Below are 20,413 nucleotides of genomic sequence, written 5' to 3' on the forward strand. Positions count from 1 at the left end.
ACAATCTATTGAATTTTCTGCAGTGCTACAAATTAAACGAGTATTTCCTTATGTACCTTCGAACCACAATACTTGAAAAACCCAATGAAAAAATATCTTTAGTATGCAAAACTTTTAAGATTATTAAAGTTTTTCCAGTGTAAAATATATATATATACCGTGAAATAATATTAGGTACATCATTAAGAGGTTTATGCATATTGGACTTAAAGTGGTAGTATTGGTTTAAAGTATAAAGTAACATTAAAATTAACAAACTAACACTGAACAACAAAAAAATAATGTGATATACTAAATAATATAAATAATATACAATGTATGTATGTATGTATGTATGTATGTATACTCGACAAATTGTATAATGATGAAACATCTACTCGCGCAGGGGCGGATACAGGAATTTATTTTAGGGGCGGCCCAAATAAAAAGTAATGTAGAATATGCTATTTAGGGGGCCATTTTTAACCCAAAAGCCTAATTTTTAACCCAATATATACATTTAGGGGGGGGGCCGGGCCCCATGGACCCCCCTCTGTCTCCGCCACTGTACTCGCGTACTTGGCAAATATTTATTATTGGCATACAGGATCCGGCGATAGTGCGTCGGGGATCTGTAGCTCCTATATTAAACAACTTAAAAGTTTTGTATAAGTGCAAGCCTAAAGTATGTATGTATTAGGATGTATTTCAGTTCAGGATAATATTTTAACTTCTACAGGGCGGCTTTATCAGAGTCCGGCTTTATCAAGAAATGATTTTAATATTTAAACTATATTATACTCGTATATGTGTATTTTTAATTTTAATTATATATTATTATGTATTAATATTGAAGCACTAGTATTTTCGGTAAATTTATTAATCAAACTGCACTCTAAATTTCGTAGGTATTAAAAGAAGCAAGGTCTTTACTTCAATGTACCTGTATAGACATCTTCAGCATTTTATAAAAAAAGCAGTTCCTATGTCTTTTTTAGACACGTATTATACAATTATTTCATCATATACTTGTTCCACAACGATCAACTTCAGTTAGAATACTTTCTTTCTGATTTTTAATGAAATAAACTTACCTTCTTCGGAGCTTATTTATTCCACATTATCTCACAGACCACACATGATACTAAATTGTAATTTTTGTCAATTCCGTGCGGTTAACAGTTTAAATATGCGATTGGCCTACTTTCTCAGTTCAAAGTGCGAATAATGACTTCCTTCTTATGTTTTTTCAAGAAGTTTTTTCATTAGTTAAAAAAAACGAAAGAAAAATTAAAATCTAAATTTTACATAACAAAATTTAAAAAAACGTAATTAACATTATAGGCATGTAGGAAAGGCAGGACAACCAAACCAACCAACCCAATCCACTGTGACATAAAGAGAAGCCACACGTGGCTATATCTATTTCAAAAATTAAATTGTTCGTTATTTCAAAAATTAAATTAAAAGTTAACAATGATTGGGTGTATATCTATCATGCTTTGCTTCTTGTTTTTTTTTAACCACTCTTATTGTTTTATTTTAAAAATGACACATCATATGTCAATATGATTGGACTGACGAAAAGATGACCGACGCACGTATATACGCAGATACGTATGAACTTCACTTAAGATTTTTGAAACTTGTGAAACTCTTGTAGACAAAGTGTAGACCCAGAAAGTTGTATTGGCTACCAATAAAGTTTGTATACCATGTCATATATGGTACTGGAGTAGCTGTAAAATAAAGACATCACACGATAGGTAAATAATAAAATTGTTTTTAGTGTGTAGAGAAATAATGTCAAAAAGTACTAGTACTAAAAAAAATAAAGTTAATTAACCATATAACTACATAAAACAATATACCTGTTATTTGATATCTAAATTTCTTACATTCGTTTACTGCTAATTCGAAACTTAAACATCAATATAACTTTTATACACAAATGAGTAATTCTTTGGGAACCACCGTCAGTCATTCAACTCAACGGATAATTTTGTTTTTCTTCATTATTCGATGCATTATTTATTGCGAGGTCGGCGAACTAACCATCATCATCTTCAAGTCATTCTTCTTCTTCCGTTTTTGCCGTATCACAATGAAAACAATAAAAGCAAATAAAAAATAGGTGACGTAGAGCCTATTTAAATCTTCACCTAGGTGACCGTGACAACAAAACGCACTTTCATTTCTTCGCTTTCGTTGTGAGATTTTTTTTTCGCTTCATATTTTCCGATCAATGACTGCATCTTTTTATCATTTAGATATAAAATAGCATATTATTGAAAAAGTTGGAGTTACAGTGGCCTTTGGAATGACAATCAAGTATAGTTTGAGAGAGCCAGACCTCCCTCTGTCAAAAAATAATTATAAGATGGAAAAATGTTTCTAGACAGTCCAGTAATTCGCATACAAATAGTTCTACTAAATAATATTTTTCGAAAATAGAATGGTCTCTAAAAACGTTTCATTATGTAAAAAAATAATAATGCAGCAAAGAATGCATCGTCCGATGGTCAACTTCACTGAAAGTCAAGCAGCGCCTAAAGATACGCGCACACTGACTAGAGCCGCACGCGCCGCGTCGACAGAAGAAAAATATTGTTTGTGTTACTTTCAATGAAGGTGCGCACACTAGCCAGAACCGCACGAATCGCATCGACGAAAATGCGGCCAGCATTGTTGGGCCAGAATGATTTTCGGTAAATGCGGCTAGTGCTGCTGACTGCTGTCGTCACACGCAATTCCTTCCACTCTACGTAGCGTAGGTAGCCAAAGAGGAGATTAGAAATTCAATATGCTAAGAAAGTTCGCAAATTTTTCATGGCTCATATTGTAATATTAAAAATTTTTTAGTTCATCCTCAATTAAATATGGAAATAATGTGGATTTTTGCCAATATTGTGAGCCTATAACTTTCGAATCTTTCTCGTGATTTCTTCTTCTCCTATTAGCAAGGAGCTCATAATTATTTCTTGTTCATTGTCATTTATTGTCGAGAAATATTAAAAAGCACGCTTATCACCGCAGACAGGACTCAGGAAGCAACTGATGAGAAATTTGATTGGCATATACGGGTGTAGTAAGGGCAAAAAGAAACAAAATAGCGAATAACGCGGCGAATGCGGCGCGTGCTGCTCGGGTCGGTGTGCGCGACAAGATAAAAAAAGTGTGATTCGTGCGGCGCGGCGCGTGCGGCGAGTGCGGCTCTGGTCAATGTGCGCGTACCTTAAAGGTACTCGGTTCCACGGAGGCCAATTCAAGACTAATGTGAGGTTGTGTGTATGTGTGTTCTAAATACATTAGGCGGGCGTACCAATGTTATATTAGTCTGGATACCAGGACACAAGGGTAACGAAAAGGTGGATAAATTGGCCAAACAAGGCTCATCAATTCTATTCATAGACCCAGAACCCTTCTGTGGCGCGGCGTTGCAGAAGCAGTCATGAGATGAGTGGCTAGCAAATCTCTAGAATGTAGAATGGTGGAGAAACTCACCAGAGCAGAGACAGTCAAAAAATTCCATAGTAGAACATTCGCCAAAGTTCACGGCAGACCTAATAAGCAAAGACAGAGAGATAGTCGAATATGTAGTGAAGTAAACTAAATAGACATCTAGAGCTAATGGGATTGACGGATGAAGTCATATACAGGTTGTCAATCTGAAAAAGAAACGACAGAACACATTTTATGTCGGTGCGAGAGCCTGACCATGGCCTGGTAATGTGTGATTCTCTATGGGCCACTGCCTATATGGTGTCATGAATTATATTATATGACATCACTATGTCATTCACAGAGCTACATGGAGGGTTCATGTTACTAGACTTTTTGAAAACGATAGGACTCTAGAAGAATGTACCCTGAGGATCAGAAGAGGACCACATTAGATCTGAAAAGGTCGCAGTGGAATAAGCCGACAGCCACCTCGAAGAATCTGATATAATCTAGTTTTATTTTTCTCTATATTTAATATTAAATTTGTATGTCAATTTTTATGTATGTATGTCATATAGGGATCGGTAAAAAAGAATTATAATCGATTGTCAAATTAGACTCTCATGTGACGACTTTTTTTTAATCATATCCGTAGTAGTATATCTCTCTCTCTTCAGTCCTGACCCCCATTAGGGAGTGTAGTGGTCAGCGTAACTAATGATTTTTCTCCATGCGCCTCTGTCTTTGGTCATCTCGATGACATCGTGCATTGGCTTGCTACAGCTAGTCGTGATCTGGTCTATCCATCGCAACGTTTTCGAGAAAGTATTTTAAGACGTCTGGCTCTTTGATATATCTTTTACTATACTCTCTGGAACAGCATGCGTCCCGTCTGGCTGCCGATACTCGTTGCGTTCACTAGTGCGCATCGGAAGAAGATCCTATATTTTTTTTTAAATTTAGTCCTATAAATTCTACTATTGAATATAAATCGAACATGTCTCCATAGCGCAGTGCGTAGAGTTTCCGACCACGAACCGATGATTCGGTTGAGTTCGAATCCGGGTCAGGGCAAATACTTTTTTATTTTATTTTCGTTTATATTCTGATAGTAAAGTATTAAATAATTCTGGTGATTAAAAAAACAAATATTTAATACTTTTCTATCAGAATATAAACGAAAATAAAATAGAAAAAGTGAATCGATGATTCGTGGTCAGAAACTCTACGCACTGCGCCATGGAGACATGTTCGATTTATATTCAATACTAGAATTTAAAGTACTAATAAAAATATAGGATCTTCTTTCAATGCGCAGGCGCAGCAGGGAACGCAACGTTTACCGGCAGCCAGACGGGCCGCATGCTGTTCTAGAGAGCGTAGTAAAAGATATATCAAAGAGGCAGATGTATTAAAATACTTGTTTTTCCGACGTTGCTAGCTCTCGTACTAATATGATTGTTCGATAGACATCATATATGCTACCACATTGCTTATGACCTCTATATTGTTTGTATTTATAGAACACCTGACGCAGATATGCATATGTCCTTTCAGAAATTACTGAGTTTGCTAGAGTCCGTGCCTGTGAATAGCAGGTTGATCTTGTGTGGTGACCTTAATATTGACTTCTCCAGTGTGTGTGATGCTCGGGAATCTCTCCAGTCTATCTTCGAGACTTTTGGTGTAGTAATGCATGTTAATGCACCAACAAGAATCACTAGAACTTGTTCTAGTACTATAGACTATGTCGTGTCATCCTTTGATCCAGAATTAGTTGACTGTACTGTGTTGAACTCAGGCTTCTCTGATCATGAAGGAGTATTAACAAAATTTTCCATAAAATCCGAGAGTAGAAACACTTTTCGTAAATTAGGACGTATTTTTTCGGAAAAAAACTTTATAAATTTTAAGCAGCTTTGTCTAACAACAGATTGGCATGTCATCTCTGGTGATGTAGACACTGAATTTTCCAGATTTACACAAACATTATCTGGTCTGGCATCCAAAGCCTTTCCTCTCAGGCCTGTCAAAATTAAACATCATAAACCCTGGACTATTAAGGGCCTACGTACATCTGCAAAAAACATGCCTCTTTATCTCACCTAAAAAAAATTCTCGGATAGTGTCTTCTTTCACGAGTACGTGAAACTTTACAGGAAAATTTACCATAAGACTATAAAAGCCGCCAAGGACATCTATTACAATAGGAGGTTGACTGAGTCCAGTAATATTGCCAAAGAAACATGGTCGATTGTGAATGACTTGAGGAGTAAGGTTTCTTCGTCCAACATAACCTCAACTTCACCTGAGGACCTAAACAATTACTTTGTAAATGTGGCGAAGAATATAGTGAATACTATCTCACCCTCCCTTGATCCTCTATCATTTCTCTCTGACTATAATGTTAATTTGCACAGTTTCTTCCTTACGCCTGTGGGGTTGGCAGAGCTTCGCAATACATTAAATGATATTAAAAATAAATCTTCAGCAGGGACTGACGGACTTACTCTTAAAATGTTCTCTAGTATGCCGGAATGTACATTAAACCATCTTTCAGCCTTAATTAATATGTCATTTGAATATGGTGCTTTTCCAAATTGCCTTAAGTCGGCGATAATTATTCCTTTGCATAAAGGAGGTGATAAAGAGCAAGCTTCCAACTATCGTCCAATTGCACTCCTTCCCACGTTATCGAAGATCATGGAGAGACTGGTTAAAAAGAGGCTTGTATCATTTCTTCTAAAATACAAAATACTCACCCCCTTTCAGTTTGGGTTCTTGAGTAACAAACGTACAAATGACGCTATGTTTTCGCTGTTTAATAATGTATACTCCAGTCTGAACAACCGTCTCGTTACAGCAACAATTTTCTGTGATTTCTCGAAAGCTTTCGATTGTGTTAATCATAACATCCTAACTAACAAATTGCAGTACTATGGTATCAGGGGAACGCCTCTTGAATGGTTTAAGTCCTACCTTAACAACAGAAACCAGCGTGTGAGGGTTGATAAGACTGTGTCTTCTTGCAAGCCAATAGAATGCGGAGTACCTCAGGGCTCAGTGCTAGGTCCTATTTTGTTTCTGTTGTTTATCAACGATATTGCTAGTCTGGACATCAGTGGTAAAATCTGTCTCTTCGCGGATGATACTTGTTTCACATGGAGCAGCCCGGACACCACGGCACTTCATAGAACCATTTCCAGTGACTTAATCAACATAAAAACATGGTGCGATTCTAATTATCTGTGTCTCAACGTCTCTAAAACTAAAGTCTTATCATATAAAAGTACGTTGCTACCTTTTCAACTTGATAATACCACCATTGACGTCGTTGATTCTGTGAAATTTTTAGGCCTTGTTGTGGACAACTATTTAAAATGGGATTTGCACATCGATGCTTTAGCTAAAAAATTAAGTTCTGCCTGTTTCGCACTTAGATCAGTTGCTAATGTGCTTAATTTGTCAACATCTAGGACAGTCTATTATGCCCTTTATGAGTCGCATCTCCGATACGCACTTCCATTCTGGGGTGCGTGTTGTGCGACTCAATTTGAGCGTATCTTCAAATTACAAAAGAGAGCTGTGCGATATTCACTGAGGCTAACCAGTTGTGCTCACTGCCGGGACTTGTTTAGAAGATATAAAATATTAACTCTTCCTTCCCTATTCATACTCGAATCCGTCTGCCTAGTTCGCAAGCACGTATCGAGTATTTCTCTAGAGCCAGTTCATGGCTATCCAATTAGGAACGCAGAGCATAACATGTATCTGCCAACCCCTCACTCTGAGTTAGTAAAGAGTTCCCAATTGTACAATGCAAAAAAAAATGCACTATCATCTGCCATCTGAAATTAATTCCATTTCATCCTTTCCTGCATTTCGCAGAGCCTTGAGATCATACTTACTGGAGAAAGCCTTTTACGCGGTTAACGATTTTTTTATTAATATCTAGGGTTCTAAATTTAACACACATTCACTAAATTTAGAAATGATTTTGTTTTCTATCCATTTAAATTTAGTATTGACATTATATACAGTTGTTTATTTACATGTATGTTTATATTTTATTTATATTTAATTAAATAAATTTTTGACAATGTACAATTTCTATAATTGTATAAAGTATTGTTCTAGTTTTGTATGTTTGCTGTTAGTTTTATATGTTTTTCTATTGTTAAGTGAAGTTTTGTATGTTTTTTATATTCTTTTTTTTAAGCTTTGTCAACAAAATGGTAAAATTTTTATGACAATAAAGCAATTTCTTTCTTATGTTGTGATATATACAATTATATTTCAAAATTTAGATCATATAAAGAAATTCTAAGACAAGGCTAAAATACCAAATAGGAAGTAATAAAAGACATATCAAATTATTTCCACAAATATGAACGTCTTCTTGTTGTCCAAAACCTTGTTTGAATCAGGCATACTCTGAAATTGTGTTACAAGGTTTTCATATTATTTATTTTTACTACATCATAACTGCTTTAAAAAATAATGAATTATTTAAAAATCAGTGGCAATGAAATTTGTTTTACTTCAAATAATTGATGTAATCAAAGTTCGTTTACAAAATAATTACATTAATAAATAGTAAAAACTAAAGTGTTCTCGAATAGTTGCATTTAGATATTTTAAATAATTTTTTTCTTTGTTCTTTGTATTTTTTTGCTTCCGACGACGGAAAGAGATATACTTTCCGAAACTTTAAGCATTTTTTGTCCACTAGGCAAATTTGTTTATTACTAAGCCACTGCTTACAATCAGTCTCCGTTGGATGAACGCAGGAGTGTTTACAAAAAATAAATATTTTATTTTGTAGATTTTCTTACAGTAGCGAAATACCCATAGGAGAGATGAATCCGCCACAGAGGTATGGACATTTTTAAACAGAATATTTGCTGCTCATAAAATATGCCCAGAGACCGGTTCTATGATTGGGTAAGAAAAAAGCTGTTCAAAGAATAGAAACGAATTTTTGGAAGTTCAAAATGGGACACATCAAGAACACCCTATTCAGAACTTCAGAACCATGGGGTGTTTCCCCATTTTCTCTTCAGAATCTGCATTCGTCGTTATTTCGTAGCTTCAATCTACTTCAGTGTTCGTCGAGGAAACAATGTCTTATTAAAAACCCCGTGACAATACGAAGATTGTTCTTACTGAAATCAAGGAAAGTCTTTGATTTTCTCGGTCGTAAGTACTGAGAAATTTCTTCGAATGTGTCTTAAACCGTCGGAGGATTTACATTCGAGGTTACGGATGAGGTCTTTCAGGCTCTCTACCTGATCTCTGCACCCATTCCCCTATTCCTGTTCCCTGTACCAACTTATGCAGGTCCTTGATAGGATGGGAGCATAGTTCCTCCGGTTCTAGCCTAGCTTTCCCAAATAAAAAGCGTCGCTTGCGATCCAGAGCCTCGTAATGACATGTATTATGCATAGCAATATTATGTGCTCCGCTGTTTCAGGATCTTTATCGCAGAGTCTGCAGCAAAGACTTCCTTGAAACAAGTAGAGCTTGGTCAGGTAACACTTGACAGCCATGTGTCCTGTCAAGAGGCCTGTTGTAATCTGCACTTTATTCCTGCTAAGCATTAACAGTTCTTTTGTGGTTTTAGAACTAGGTCCTTGGATAAAAACCTTGCCGTGCCTGTGCTCCCTGTCTTTTTCTCCAGTCCGTACCTGTATTACACTTGTATTACACTACTGAGTGAAAAAAATACACATTTCCGTCGTTTTCTACGTAAAAAATGTCTCTTGGTAAAAAACGTTACGGGTAATGGTTCTCAAGATATTTGGAATCGAAATAGTCAATACATTTCATAATTGACAAAAAGCGTCTGCAAAAAAAGTCATGAAGAATTTGAAATGATTTTGTGCCAAAGATTCAACAAAAACCTTTCTTGAGTTATAACGATTATAACTTATAGAGTCTCAGGATTCTCAGATCTCATAGAGTCTCAGGGCTTTGACAAAATCCAGAGACGGTTTTACAGAGGTTAGTTCTCCATCTCCGATTTCAGTCGTACCTAAATATATGGCACAAATGGTTGTCTCGGCGCACTTAGTGATCGGGTGTTGTTTCTTCCCCAATCCGAAGATTGTTCTTACTTAAATAAAGAAATATCTTTGATTTTTCTCGGTCGTAAGTTCTGAGATGTGATCAAAAATATTTTCTTCGTCGTTATTAAGCAATGATATAAATACAAAACACTAAAGTATTTCACCTACGGTCACCACCGTTTTTTACATGTTCTAGAGACGTCTTTTGATAGACAAGATTTGTAAGCTATTAACCTGTAACCTAACCCCGTAAAAAACAGGTGTTAAACCGGGGATCAGCGCCAAAACCAGTAGTGTCCGGGCTAGTCCGGGCGAAACCCGAGCGCTTGAAAGTATGGTTATATTATTTGAAGACAATATCTAAACATCAAGCTGTAGACGATGTCGAATAATAAAAGAGATAAAGACACTTCCAGGAGAGACTGTGCAGATAGAAGAATTTCTTATTAGTTCTAGAAAACTAAAGCTAAGCGCCAACCTCTATAAACGTTGCGGAATCGTCATCGAGAAAGAAAATTCCACGAAAACAAAATCGTCCGTTCTTCCGGCGGGGTCTAGTCTAGCACGAGCACTTTCTCGAAATCCAGTTTATGAAGCGGTGCATATATGTCTACAAAACAGACACGTATACGAACATACGTACGGACAAATGTATAATGAGAAAGTAAAATTGGAGCTCAGCTTGTGCGTTTTTATGACGCTTCAAACCCATACGTCTCATTACTTTCCATCTAGGACGTTGGAAGAACCCGGAACTTAATAATATTATTTATGATATTTATTTAATGACTGCATTCAGCATTCAGATAAATTTATAATTTATTAATAAACGTCTCTGAGAAATGTGTGTCTCTAGATTCTAAAGCTAATATAATTGTACATTTTTTTAACATTTCTTTCAGTTACGAAAAAATCAACATTTTCAGATAAAATTTCCAACGAATTCCTTTACATCATGCCATAGGATGCCTATACCCGGCTGAGTATTTTGGAATGTAACAAGTACAATATAATCGAAAATCTAAATAGTCGAACATACTTTGGCTGTTGGTAACAAGACAAATCTTTTAAGTGTCAATAATACCTACCTAAAAATTCCTCTACTAAGAAAAGAATTTTATCATACAGTAGATACATAGGTAAGTGCATGTTATATGAGGTAATATTCTAGGTAATCTCGATATAAAATATAAAAACATACCACAACCAAACTTATATGGAATCATCTATTTTTTTCATAATTTTTGAGATGTATGAAAATTTTGTTTTTATGAATAAAACTCAGCCCTTGCCAATGACTTTTAAGAAAAATAATCCATATAGCTTTTTTATTGCTATATCTATATAATAATCAGTTCCCAAAATAAACACAATGGTATTTTTTGGTTTCTGAAACGAAATTAAGATTTAAATTTTTAATGGCCAAAAAGCAAAAACAAAAAGAAAATTGTTAATTTTAATAATCCTTGCGACCTCTAGACCTTCTATCCGCGCTTCTAGCTTCTATCCGCGCTGGCATGCTTCTTATTAAATTATCAACGTTGTCTTGGGGTATGTTTTCCCATTCTGCTAATGCTGCATCAATAAGCTGTGTGAGATTTCCTAGATTGGTTCGACGAGCTCCAACCCTTATTTTGAGCTGGTCCCACAAATGTTCGATAGGGTTTAGATCTGGTGAACATGCAGGCCAGTCCAAAACTATGACACCTTCCGTTTCAAGACGTTCTCTAGTCACTCTGCTTGTATGGGGAGGTGCACTATCGTGCATGAAGTTAAAATTATCCCCAATTGCAGCTCTCCAAAGACTAACGATTCGTTCTCGCACTAAATCAACATACCTCCGACCCGTTAAAGTAGTAACAATGGAGTTTTTGCTCCCCCCTTTATATCTTGGTACAGATTTGGCAGCCTGGAGTCTCGCTCGTCTTTTTGGAGCTCTGAGAAACCGAATTCGATGGTCATCTGATCTTAGGCCAATTCTGGTCTCATCCGAAAAAAGAACATTTTGCCAATTCTCAGTTGTTCAGTTTTGATATTGAAGGCATCAATTTAGCCGGTTAATTTTATTTTGCCGAGATAACTGTGGGATCCGTAACTCTCTCCTGCTGCAAAACCCTCAAGCACGAAGCCTTTTTCTTATGATTACAACTGAAACGTTCACACTTGTAGCTGCCAGAAGTTGTCTTGGTAGCTCTGTATGAGAAACGCTGGGATTTATTCTAGCAATTTGGCACACAAAGCGGTCTGGTTGTTCAGATGTGACTCTTTGACGACTTTGTCTGGACCTGTCCTTGTGTGTTCCTAATTCCAAGTACCTTGCATATGCTTTCGATACATCACCCTTGGTAATGCCTACTATCTCTCCTACGTCTCTTTGGGGCATTCCTTCTTCAATGAGCAATAATTCTGTACATCTGTTAATCCAACATAAGGCATTTTTTATTTTTTTTGGATGGAATTAAAATTACCGGGCAATCGTGATTTTACTACTGAACACAAAATTCAAAAGGAAATAAATCGCAGCAGTCCTTTATTTTTTATTATCATGTTAATTTACAACAAAAAGCCTTATCTTAAAGTTGTATACCAATTTTTTTCCTTGCATGAAATTTAGTCAGAAATAAAGAGTGATTTCATATAAGTTTGGTTGTGTGTATATAAAAACAAATAAGTAGGTATACTCTGTTTTTTTTCTCAGGTAAGATTTCGACAGACGATGACAGAAGAAAAGCAGATGACGTCCCATACCAATCTATTTATTTTACTAAAAAAAGTTTCTAATAATTTTTAAGTTAACTATGGATGGGTTTAAATATAAATCCGTCATGCGTCGTCTCTTTTTGTGTTTAACCAGTTTTATTGGTTTATTTCAAAATGACAGATCGTATTTCAATTTATTGGTTTGACGGAACGATGAACGACAAACGGACGCCGATGCGTATGAACTCGCCTTTAGATTTTTGACGCTTGTCAAAGTCTTGCCAAATTAAAGGTTATTATTTTGTGGCAACTATTGTCAAATTCCCTGCGTTTTGGAAAATGATGCATTTTGATTCCTGCTATTACGTGTGTTTTGTGTCTTTTGAAGTCAAGTGGAGGAAATCGAGTGAAAATTAACTGTAGACCCAGAGCACAGTTTATGGTTAATAATACTCGCTGCCCAGGCAGAAAGTTTTATACACCAATAAAGTTACCATCAATAAGGTTTGTATACCATTTCGTCGTAGATAAGTGCATCTCGTATATGGTAGAAGGATCATACTAAACACATACTACAAACTGGAGTAGCTGTAAAATATCGACATCACACGATAGGTAAATAATGAATTTTAGTACTGCAGAAAAATAATGTCAAAAGGTACTGGTTTAAAAAAATTAAGATCAAAGTTAATTAATCAACCTTTAAGGTATAAAATTTGGTAAGCGTTATTATTAATAAAATAGTTTGTTTTATTTATGTTGTTTTATTTATTCCTGTGGAATATTACAAATTCCAAATGTGTATTTGTACATAAGTTATATTGATAAATATAATCATAAATGCGGGAAGTTTTATGAAGCTTGGAAGTAAGAAATAGTTCTTTTTTATATTTTTTTGGTATGTGGTGTCATGTTCTTGTTTGTTTTGTTTGGTTGTGACACCGTTTTTTGTTAAATAACACCGTTTTTTGTTTTGTTTGGTGTAACACCGTTTTTTGTTAAATAAAATAACTCTATTACATTTTTTCAATTTTATACAGTTTTCTCACAATATTTTGAAGCAATCACTTGTCTTGTCAGTCAAATTTTGAATATATTAATTTCCTGCTGTGTTCCAGTTGTACCAACTTATTTCTTTGTAAAATAAAATAAACTACTTTGAAAATAAAATGACAGACACATCTATCACTGTCACGGATCTTCTCGTTGGACAGACTATACTTTAAAATATCACTATAAATCCACCGGGATGAAAATATCTACTAAGATGACAAATTTCTCAGTGGTTCTGTATTATTTAATAACTGTTATTTTTGTGATACTCAATACTCTCCAAAGAGAACGATAATTTGTGTAATGTATGTATATTGGACTACATTTAAAATTATTGAAAACCCTACAGAATGTCCAAAAAAAAGTTAGTCCAAGTTAAATATCAATGTATATTTTAAATGGAATAGCCTATACAGGGTAAGTTTTAAATAAGTGGAAATATTTTTAGGGGTAGTATATTTCGACCCCAGAAACACGTCAATATGTTTTCTTGCGAAAAAAAAATTGAAAATATGGAATTTTTTGAATTAATTTTTTTTAGTTTTTAATTAAAAAACATAATTCCTTGATAATATGTAAACATAGGCAGTAGATTAAACTTACAAGGAAGAAAACTCAGAAAAGATAAACGGTTCTCAAAATTTAAGCAAAAAAACAGTAGGTATACCTACATTTTTTGTAATTTTCAAAGCAAAATAACTCTAAACTCTAAAGTTATTTTAAACAGCCTCTACACTATCCCCGAAATGTTTTACGAAATATTTCATAAAACATTTCGCAAAACATTTCTGGAAATACTTTCAGAAGTAAACTCAAATATAAGCCCGTGTTATAAAAATTAGTTACCACGTTTCCTGAAATAGATCGAGACGCGCCGTGATTGGTTGTTTGTTTTTTATTGTTAACCCAAATTAACAATAAAACATTATTAATTACAATATAGTAAATAAATATATTTCCAAAATTTAAAATCGTAAAACTGCAGTGCCTAACTCTTCTGGCGGTCCGCCTTTTACAGGTTATAATCCACTATGTTAAACAATTTAAAAAATCGTCTAATTATTTCTTATTTTTGAATGGATTTATATCTAATTATGTTATTATTATATATAAAAGTATCTTTTATTGAGATCGGGTCAATCAATAATTTTCCCAATGAGGATATGGTTGGATATGTTGATGATGTTGCCAGTATTACTCATCAAGCAATACTACTGTTGTATTAATCAATTAAGGCCGCGTAAACAAATATAACATATACAATTTCATATACTAATTCATTGTAATAAAATTAAATAATAAACATATTGTAATTATATTCCTGCAGATTAAGTGAAAAGTTTTGTTCTTAAATATCTACTCTGCAATATTAATCTTGTAAAATATATATCAACATAAAACGAGATGTAATTAACGAAATATCATCGTAACAACAGCTATTTTAGAAACATCTAGGTTTACTTATGTCACTGAAATTTATGAAAAAAAGTCCTTTGCCTCGGGTACAGATACCGCGACGTTTTGGAAATAGCTCAAAACGAAATAAAATTGAACGAGGCGACAAAAAACGCCAAAAAAATCCCCCCACACCCTCCTCACCAGTAGTTTTCCAGCGCTTTTAAGAATCGAAAGTAAGTCGAGGCAAACCGAAGTAGATCCAGAAAACTAGAAATAAACAAAAATGCGACAAAGTTGAGTGACGAAACGCGACCTTGATCTGCTTCGAAGAGTTCTCCGCATACGGGAGATAATAATAATACGGGAGAATTTGTCTTAATCAAGATAATTAGGAAAAATTCACACGGTTACAAACATCTGCGTAATTTTCTTTGTTTTAAATTTAATCCAATTTAAGTTGATTAAAATATTACTCAGAAATCCATATATATTTTGTTGTTTTTGCAAATGACAAAGACATATTAATCACATCTACTAACAAATAATAAATTTTATTACAGGGGAGTTACTACTAACATGTAAGTGAGTAGGTAGATAACATGTAAGTGGGTGGTAGGTCTGTTTATTATTAAACGGTAGTGCATTCTGGTATACCTACAGTGTGTTTAACTTTTAACTAATTGCGGGACACATACATTTGTTACAAACGAATGACATTAAATGATATTTGATTTATATTACTGAAGCTCGTTCTAAGTCTATAGCGTGTCCAAATCTATATACAATTCCAGCGTTTGGAATGAATTACTTAAAAAAAAAATTACCTACAGATGTTGGTTGACATTTTTCGTAAACAGAACAATAAGAATCTTTTAATAAATTTGCACGCTTTGTGGAGCAAGTTTTTTTTATTTTCGATCATATTACATACTTATATTATGATTTTAGCGTTCTAATTTTAAGCGTCAGATGTATTTACGAGATAAAATAACTATAAAGAATAACTAACTACCATATTCCGATATTTTTTATTTATATTTGAGATATTCAATATCACTCCAACTATCTTCACTCTACAAATTGTTGAAAATAGTAAATTAATTGTTACTCCATTTCCTGTGAAAATATCTTATTGATTCTTGACAGTTATAATTCTAAATTTGTTAAAGGAAATTATGCCCATAATAATCAGTGGCGAAACTAGGGGGGGCTTGCTAAAAATCATAATTGATGTAAAAATACTTACATTTTTAAATAAACAACGACATATAACCAAGAGTCAATGACTAATTATGCAAAATATTTTGATATAAATACAAATAATTAAATACAAATTTTATGATATTCCTACCTTTTATCTTATAGCAATTTAGCAATTTAAATGTAAATTCTAATGTTATTTTTCAATTTTAATAGGTACTAACTTGCTTTTATAGAAAGCTATAATGATATGATTAATTCAGCGATGTTCCATTTTCGTACAGGATTATCAAATGTCTGTCGCTATTATAAAAGCATAATACATATTTATTTTTTAGAAGCGATTTATAAATATCTAATTGATTTAAAAGAAAAAATGTCTTATCTTATTCATTACTAGCACCACAGAATGTGCTAGCACCCTTGTATAATAAACAAGTCTAGCAGCCTAGCACCACAGTTCTAGCACTAATGCGAACACGAGTGCAAACCAAAGATATTTAAAATTTAAACTCATGCAAACACTTAAAAAACAAAAATAGCTATTTTTAGGCAGAAGTCTACTGGATAAAAAATCTACCAATTTCTCAATGGTTCCTTCTTTGTAGACAAATTTAATCAACAAAAAATAACATTGAAATAAACCTATTTATTAAAATGTGTAAAAAATATTTAAAAGTTTCTTGATTTATTTGGGGTTTTAATTTCTTATAATTTTAAAAATTATAAGAAAATGCTTTTTCTACGAAAACTTGAAGAGATAGGTAAAAAATGGTATAATATAATTTGATAGACAATTAAATTGTGCATCTGATTCTCGTAAAATATACAGGATGTTCCATTTAAATTAAACAAGTTGTTGCCGTTTAAAGCTAGTAATTATTTAATATAAATTTTTGGACACTCTGTATAAGGTAGTATTTTGTTTATTATTGCAACACAATATCTGATCAATAAATAAACTTCAGTAAATATTTAGTATTAAAAATTTTGATACCCTTGGAGAAATGAAGCCTTAAAATTTTTACTGTAATTTGCATCAACAAAATATTCCTTATGTTTGGACTAAATTTTCTCGAAAATAAAGACATAGTTTAAAATCCCGTTACAATACGGAAATAGATTGAAGTTTGGTGATTACAGTGATATATAAATATTATGGTTTTGTAACAATTGCTCGCTATTTTATGACAAATGCTGAAGCTTTGCAAACCTTAATCAAAGCACGAGTGTTTGGAATTTTGGGTATGGCTTAACACGACAGGATCGGGCTAAGCCTTAAGCAGATTTCTGAAATATAATATACATTTCCTTCGGCCACACACCCGCTTTACCCGACCCCTAATAGTGACCCAAAAATACAGCGTAATAGACTCTTAAAGGTGCGTATTCACTATCCGAACGAACATTCGTTGGTTCGTTCGGTAGTAGTATGGACGGGACCGAATTTTAGAACCGAACGAACAACATCTACCCATTCGTTTTCGAACTCCTTGGATGTACCGACTCGAAACGGATGGTCGAGCAAACGAACGGCCGCATGCGTTCGGTTCCCCGTCCAAATATACCGAATTCCATGCGTTCGCTCGTTCGTTCGTTGGTTTGTTCGGATAGTGAATACGCACCTTAAGAAAGATACGAAACGAGCCAATTATAATAATACTACTATACCGGGTGCGTCTCAAAAGTGGCACACCCCTATAATTTTTTTATTTTTTTAGTTAAAAAACAAAATTTGGTATGTTAGTATATGACATTAATTAGGATTGATTGACGTATTCAATTGTTTTCGGTCGTTTCCGGTTTCACACAGGTATTTTTTTACTTTATTGGATAGAAAATGTCACTCTGAATAGAATGACACATCATATGTCAACTTTTGACATTTTCGCATATGGTTTATTTGAAATTATAACATGCGGTTCGTAACAAAAATTTGACTTGAAATACCAAGTGTGTGGTATCAAGTTATTCGTAAAAAAATGCTTTTTCCAAATATGCTAATGAGCCACCCTCGTTCCATTTGAAAAAATTGAGTTATGATTAAAAATACGATTTGAGAATTTTCTAACTGGCCAGGACACGCCACTAAAAACATTAGACGATCAAATCTATTTTTCCAAGGCTTCTTGATGAAGAATTAGTATTTTTAACATAGCCATGGCACTCTAGATTGAATTTTAAAATACAATTTTTTATTAAGCGAGAATGTCAAAAGCTGACATATGATATGTCATTCTATTCAGAATGTCATTTTCTATCGAATAAAGTAAAAAAATACCGTGGGTGCCATTTAAAAATCAAAAGTTGTAGGCATTTCCGGTGAAACAGGAAGTGGTCAAAAACAATTGAATACACCAATCAATCCTAATTTATGTCATATACTAACATACCAAATTTCGTTTTTTTATCTGAAAAAATAAAAAAGTTATAGGGGTGAGCCACTTTAGAGACGCACCCGGTATTCGTGTTCAAAACACACAGTAGTTGACATTTAGCATAATACTAATTATTATACTTTATTAGCGGATTGGCAAAAATCAATCATAGAAAATTACAGACACCTACCCTAATACATTTAATTATTATTTAATTATGAAAAAATCTAAACGCACGTTTTGTTAAGACTCCATTACGCTGTTTGCAGAGCTTCAGAATTTGCCATAAAATAGCGAGCAATTTGTTACAAAACCATATAAATTATTTATCACTGTTATCACAAAACTTCAATCTATTTCCGTATTGTAACGGAATTTTAAATTATGTCTTTATTTTCGAGAAAATTTAGTCCAAACATAAGGACGATATCTTGATGTTTGACCTACAAAATCTTAAAAATAAAGGTTTTCTAAAAATGTGCTACAATACGGATATAGTATAATCCTTTATCTTTAATTTCCTTCTTCCTTTGTGTAAAAATACCTAGCCAGTTTGACATAAAACGTTAAATGCCGAACGCTTATTTTGCTACATTTTCGGACTAGTGAAATTGACTCTTAATGTATAATAAAATGAGAACCCTTAAATTATAGATATAAGTGAAAACTAAACTTACCATGAAGTGCTAAACCGTAAATCCTTGAATTGAAACGGTCAACAGAACTGGTACCATCAAGCGAACTTTCTTCGCGCTCGGAGAACGTCCGAACAGAGACTTTGTTTCGCGGCACAATTAGGCCCGGTTCACATGTGCGAAACGCGCTGGCGGTCTGCGTCGACTGGCCGTCGCTCGAGTTGCGACAAAACTACGCGATCGGGGGCCGACAGCCGGCGGAAGACGCGCGTCCCCCTTTCCATGTGGGTCACCGTCGCCCGTATCGAGCCAGATGATGGCGCTCCGGTAAAATTTCTCCGAAAGTATGTTTGTACACATGTGGATCTGACGAAGTTTATGGCTTAAATTGATTAATTGGCTGCGAATAATTCAGTACGAAAAAGGAATTGTTTCAAATTGGCAAATTACAACCCAGATATGTGTGAAGTCTATAAACATTTTAAATTAGGAAATTTTACTTGGTATTACTGATGCTTTTAGGTTAAGTGCTTATAGAGAAGAATAAAAAGTAATAGAATTAAGGACCAAAATACTTTTTTATAAGTATAGGCTTGGTGCATTTCAGTTGATTTTAATCAAATTTCGACCGCAGCGTTTGAACGGCAAAAATCAGAAATTATCCCTACCTATTTCACGCCGACGCGGCGGCGTGAAATAGGTAGCGATAATTTCTGATTTTTATTGATAATGATAATGATTGATAATGACCGGCGCGCCGTCATGTTGATCGCATTAAAATAATATTGAAATGGTGGTTTTGTCATAATATTTAAGTATTTTAGTTTTTTGCTAGTGCAGTTATTGAGACTATAAAACATTCAGGTATGAGGTTTGCGTGATGTAACGCTGTTTCGGGTGGTAAAAAATAAGTGAAAAAGAATTCGAACTAGGCATCGTGTTGTGTTGTGATAATTTCAATTATTGTTAATAAAATTGCCGAAAAAATGTTAACGCGAAAGGTACATTCAGGCTGGGAGCGTCAACGCAGCGTCAGCGCAGCGTCATATGAGCTTGTACTTTAGGTTTTCAGTTTGTAAAATGGCTTAAAGGAGAGCAGTTTGTCTAATGTTACTATTGAAAACACCATATTTTACATTCAAATTACTTAGATTATTAATTACATAGGTTAAAATACTTAGATTTTATGTAATTTATTACCTATTATTCCGTTAAACTAATTAATATATTTGAATTTATATTTATAGGCATTAACACAACGAAGGCCAAATAAGAAGTGCCTTTATTCTGGTTTAAAAAAAAATATATAAAAATAGCTAGTACATATAAAAATCTTGGATAAAAACTAGCCAGACCAAATTCCTTTAATCTACAAAAACATTCACATTTTACAAACTAATATATTTAATTTTAAGATTTAATCCAAATTAATATGGATTAATTAATATATTACAATAAGTAAAAAAAATCCATTAGTTTATACCAGCCAAGATAGAATTAAAAACGACTAGAATTGATCCTTTTCAATTTTATCGGGTATACAAAACCCATACAAAGA

The 20,413-nt window shown here is 33.9% G+C and overlaps 1 protein-coding gene across 4 annotated transcripts in view; it reads right to left on the reverse strand.

The window, feature by feature from the left end:
- LOC115881825 (sphingomyelin phosphodiesterase) overlaps positions 1–19,096 on the reverse strand; it is a 58,986-nt gene extending 39,890 nt beyond the window's left edge. For 2 of the 4 annotated variants that reach the window (XM_030899493.1, XM_030899495.1), the window contains exon 1: positions 18,898–19,096. In XM_030899493.1, the coding sequence (XP_030755353.1) occupies positions 18,898–18,900 (3 nt within the window). In that variant the 5' untranslated portion in view covers positions 18,901–19,096. The remainder of the gene's footprint in view (positions 1–18,897) is intronic. The other 2 variants (XM_030899494.1, XM_030899496.1) reach the window with 1 other exon arrangement.
- Between the last annotated feature and the right edge of the window lie 1,317 nt (positions 19,097–20,413).

Source organism: Sitophilus oryzae, unplaced genomic scaffold, assembly GCF_002938485.1.
Source record: "Sitophilus oryzae breed Bouriz unplaced genomic scaffold, Soryzae_2.0 scaffold_1743_pilon_pilon, whole genome shotgun sequence".
In the NCBI taxonomy this organism is placed as follows: Eukaryota; Metazoa; Arthropoda; class Insecta; order Coleoptera; family Curculionidae; genus Sitophilus; species Sitophilus oryzae.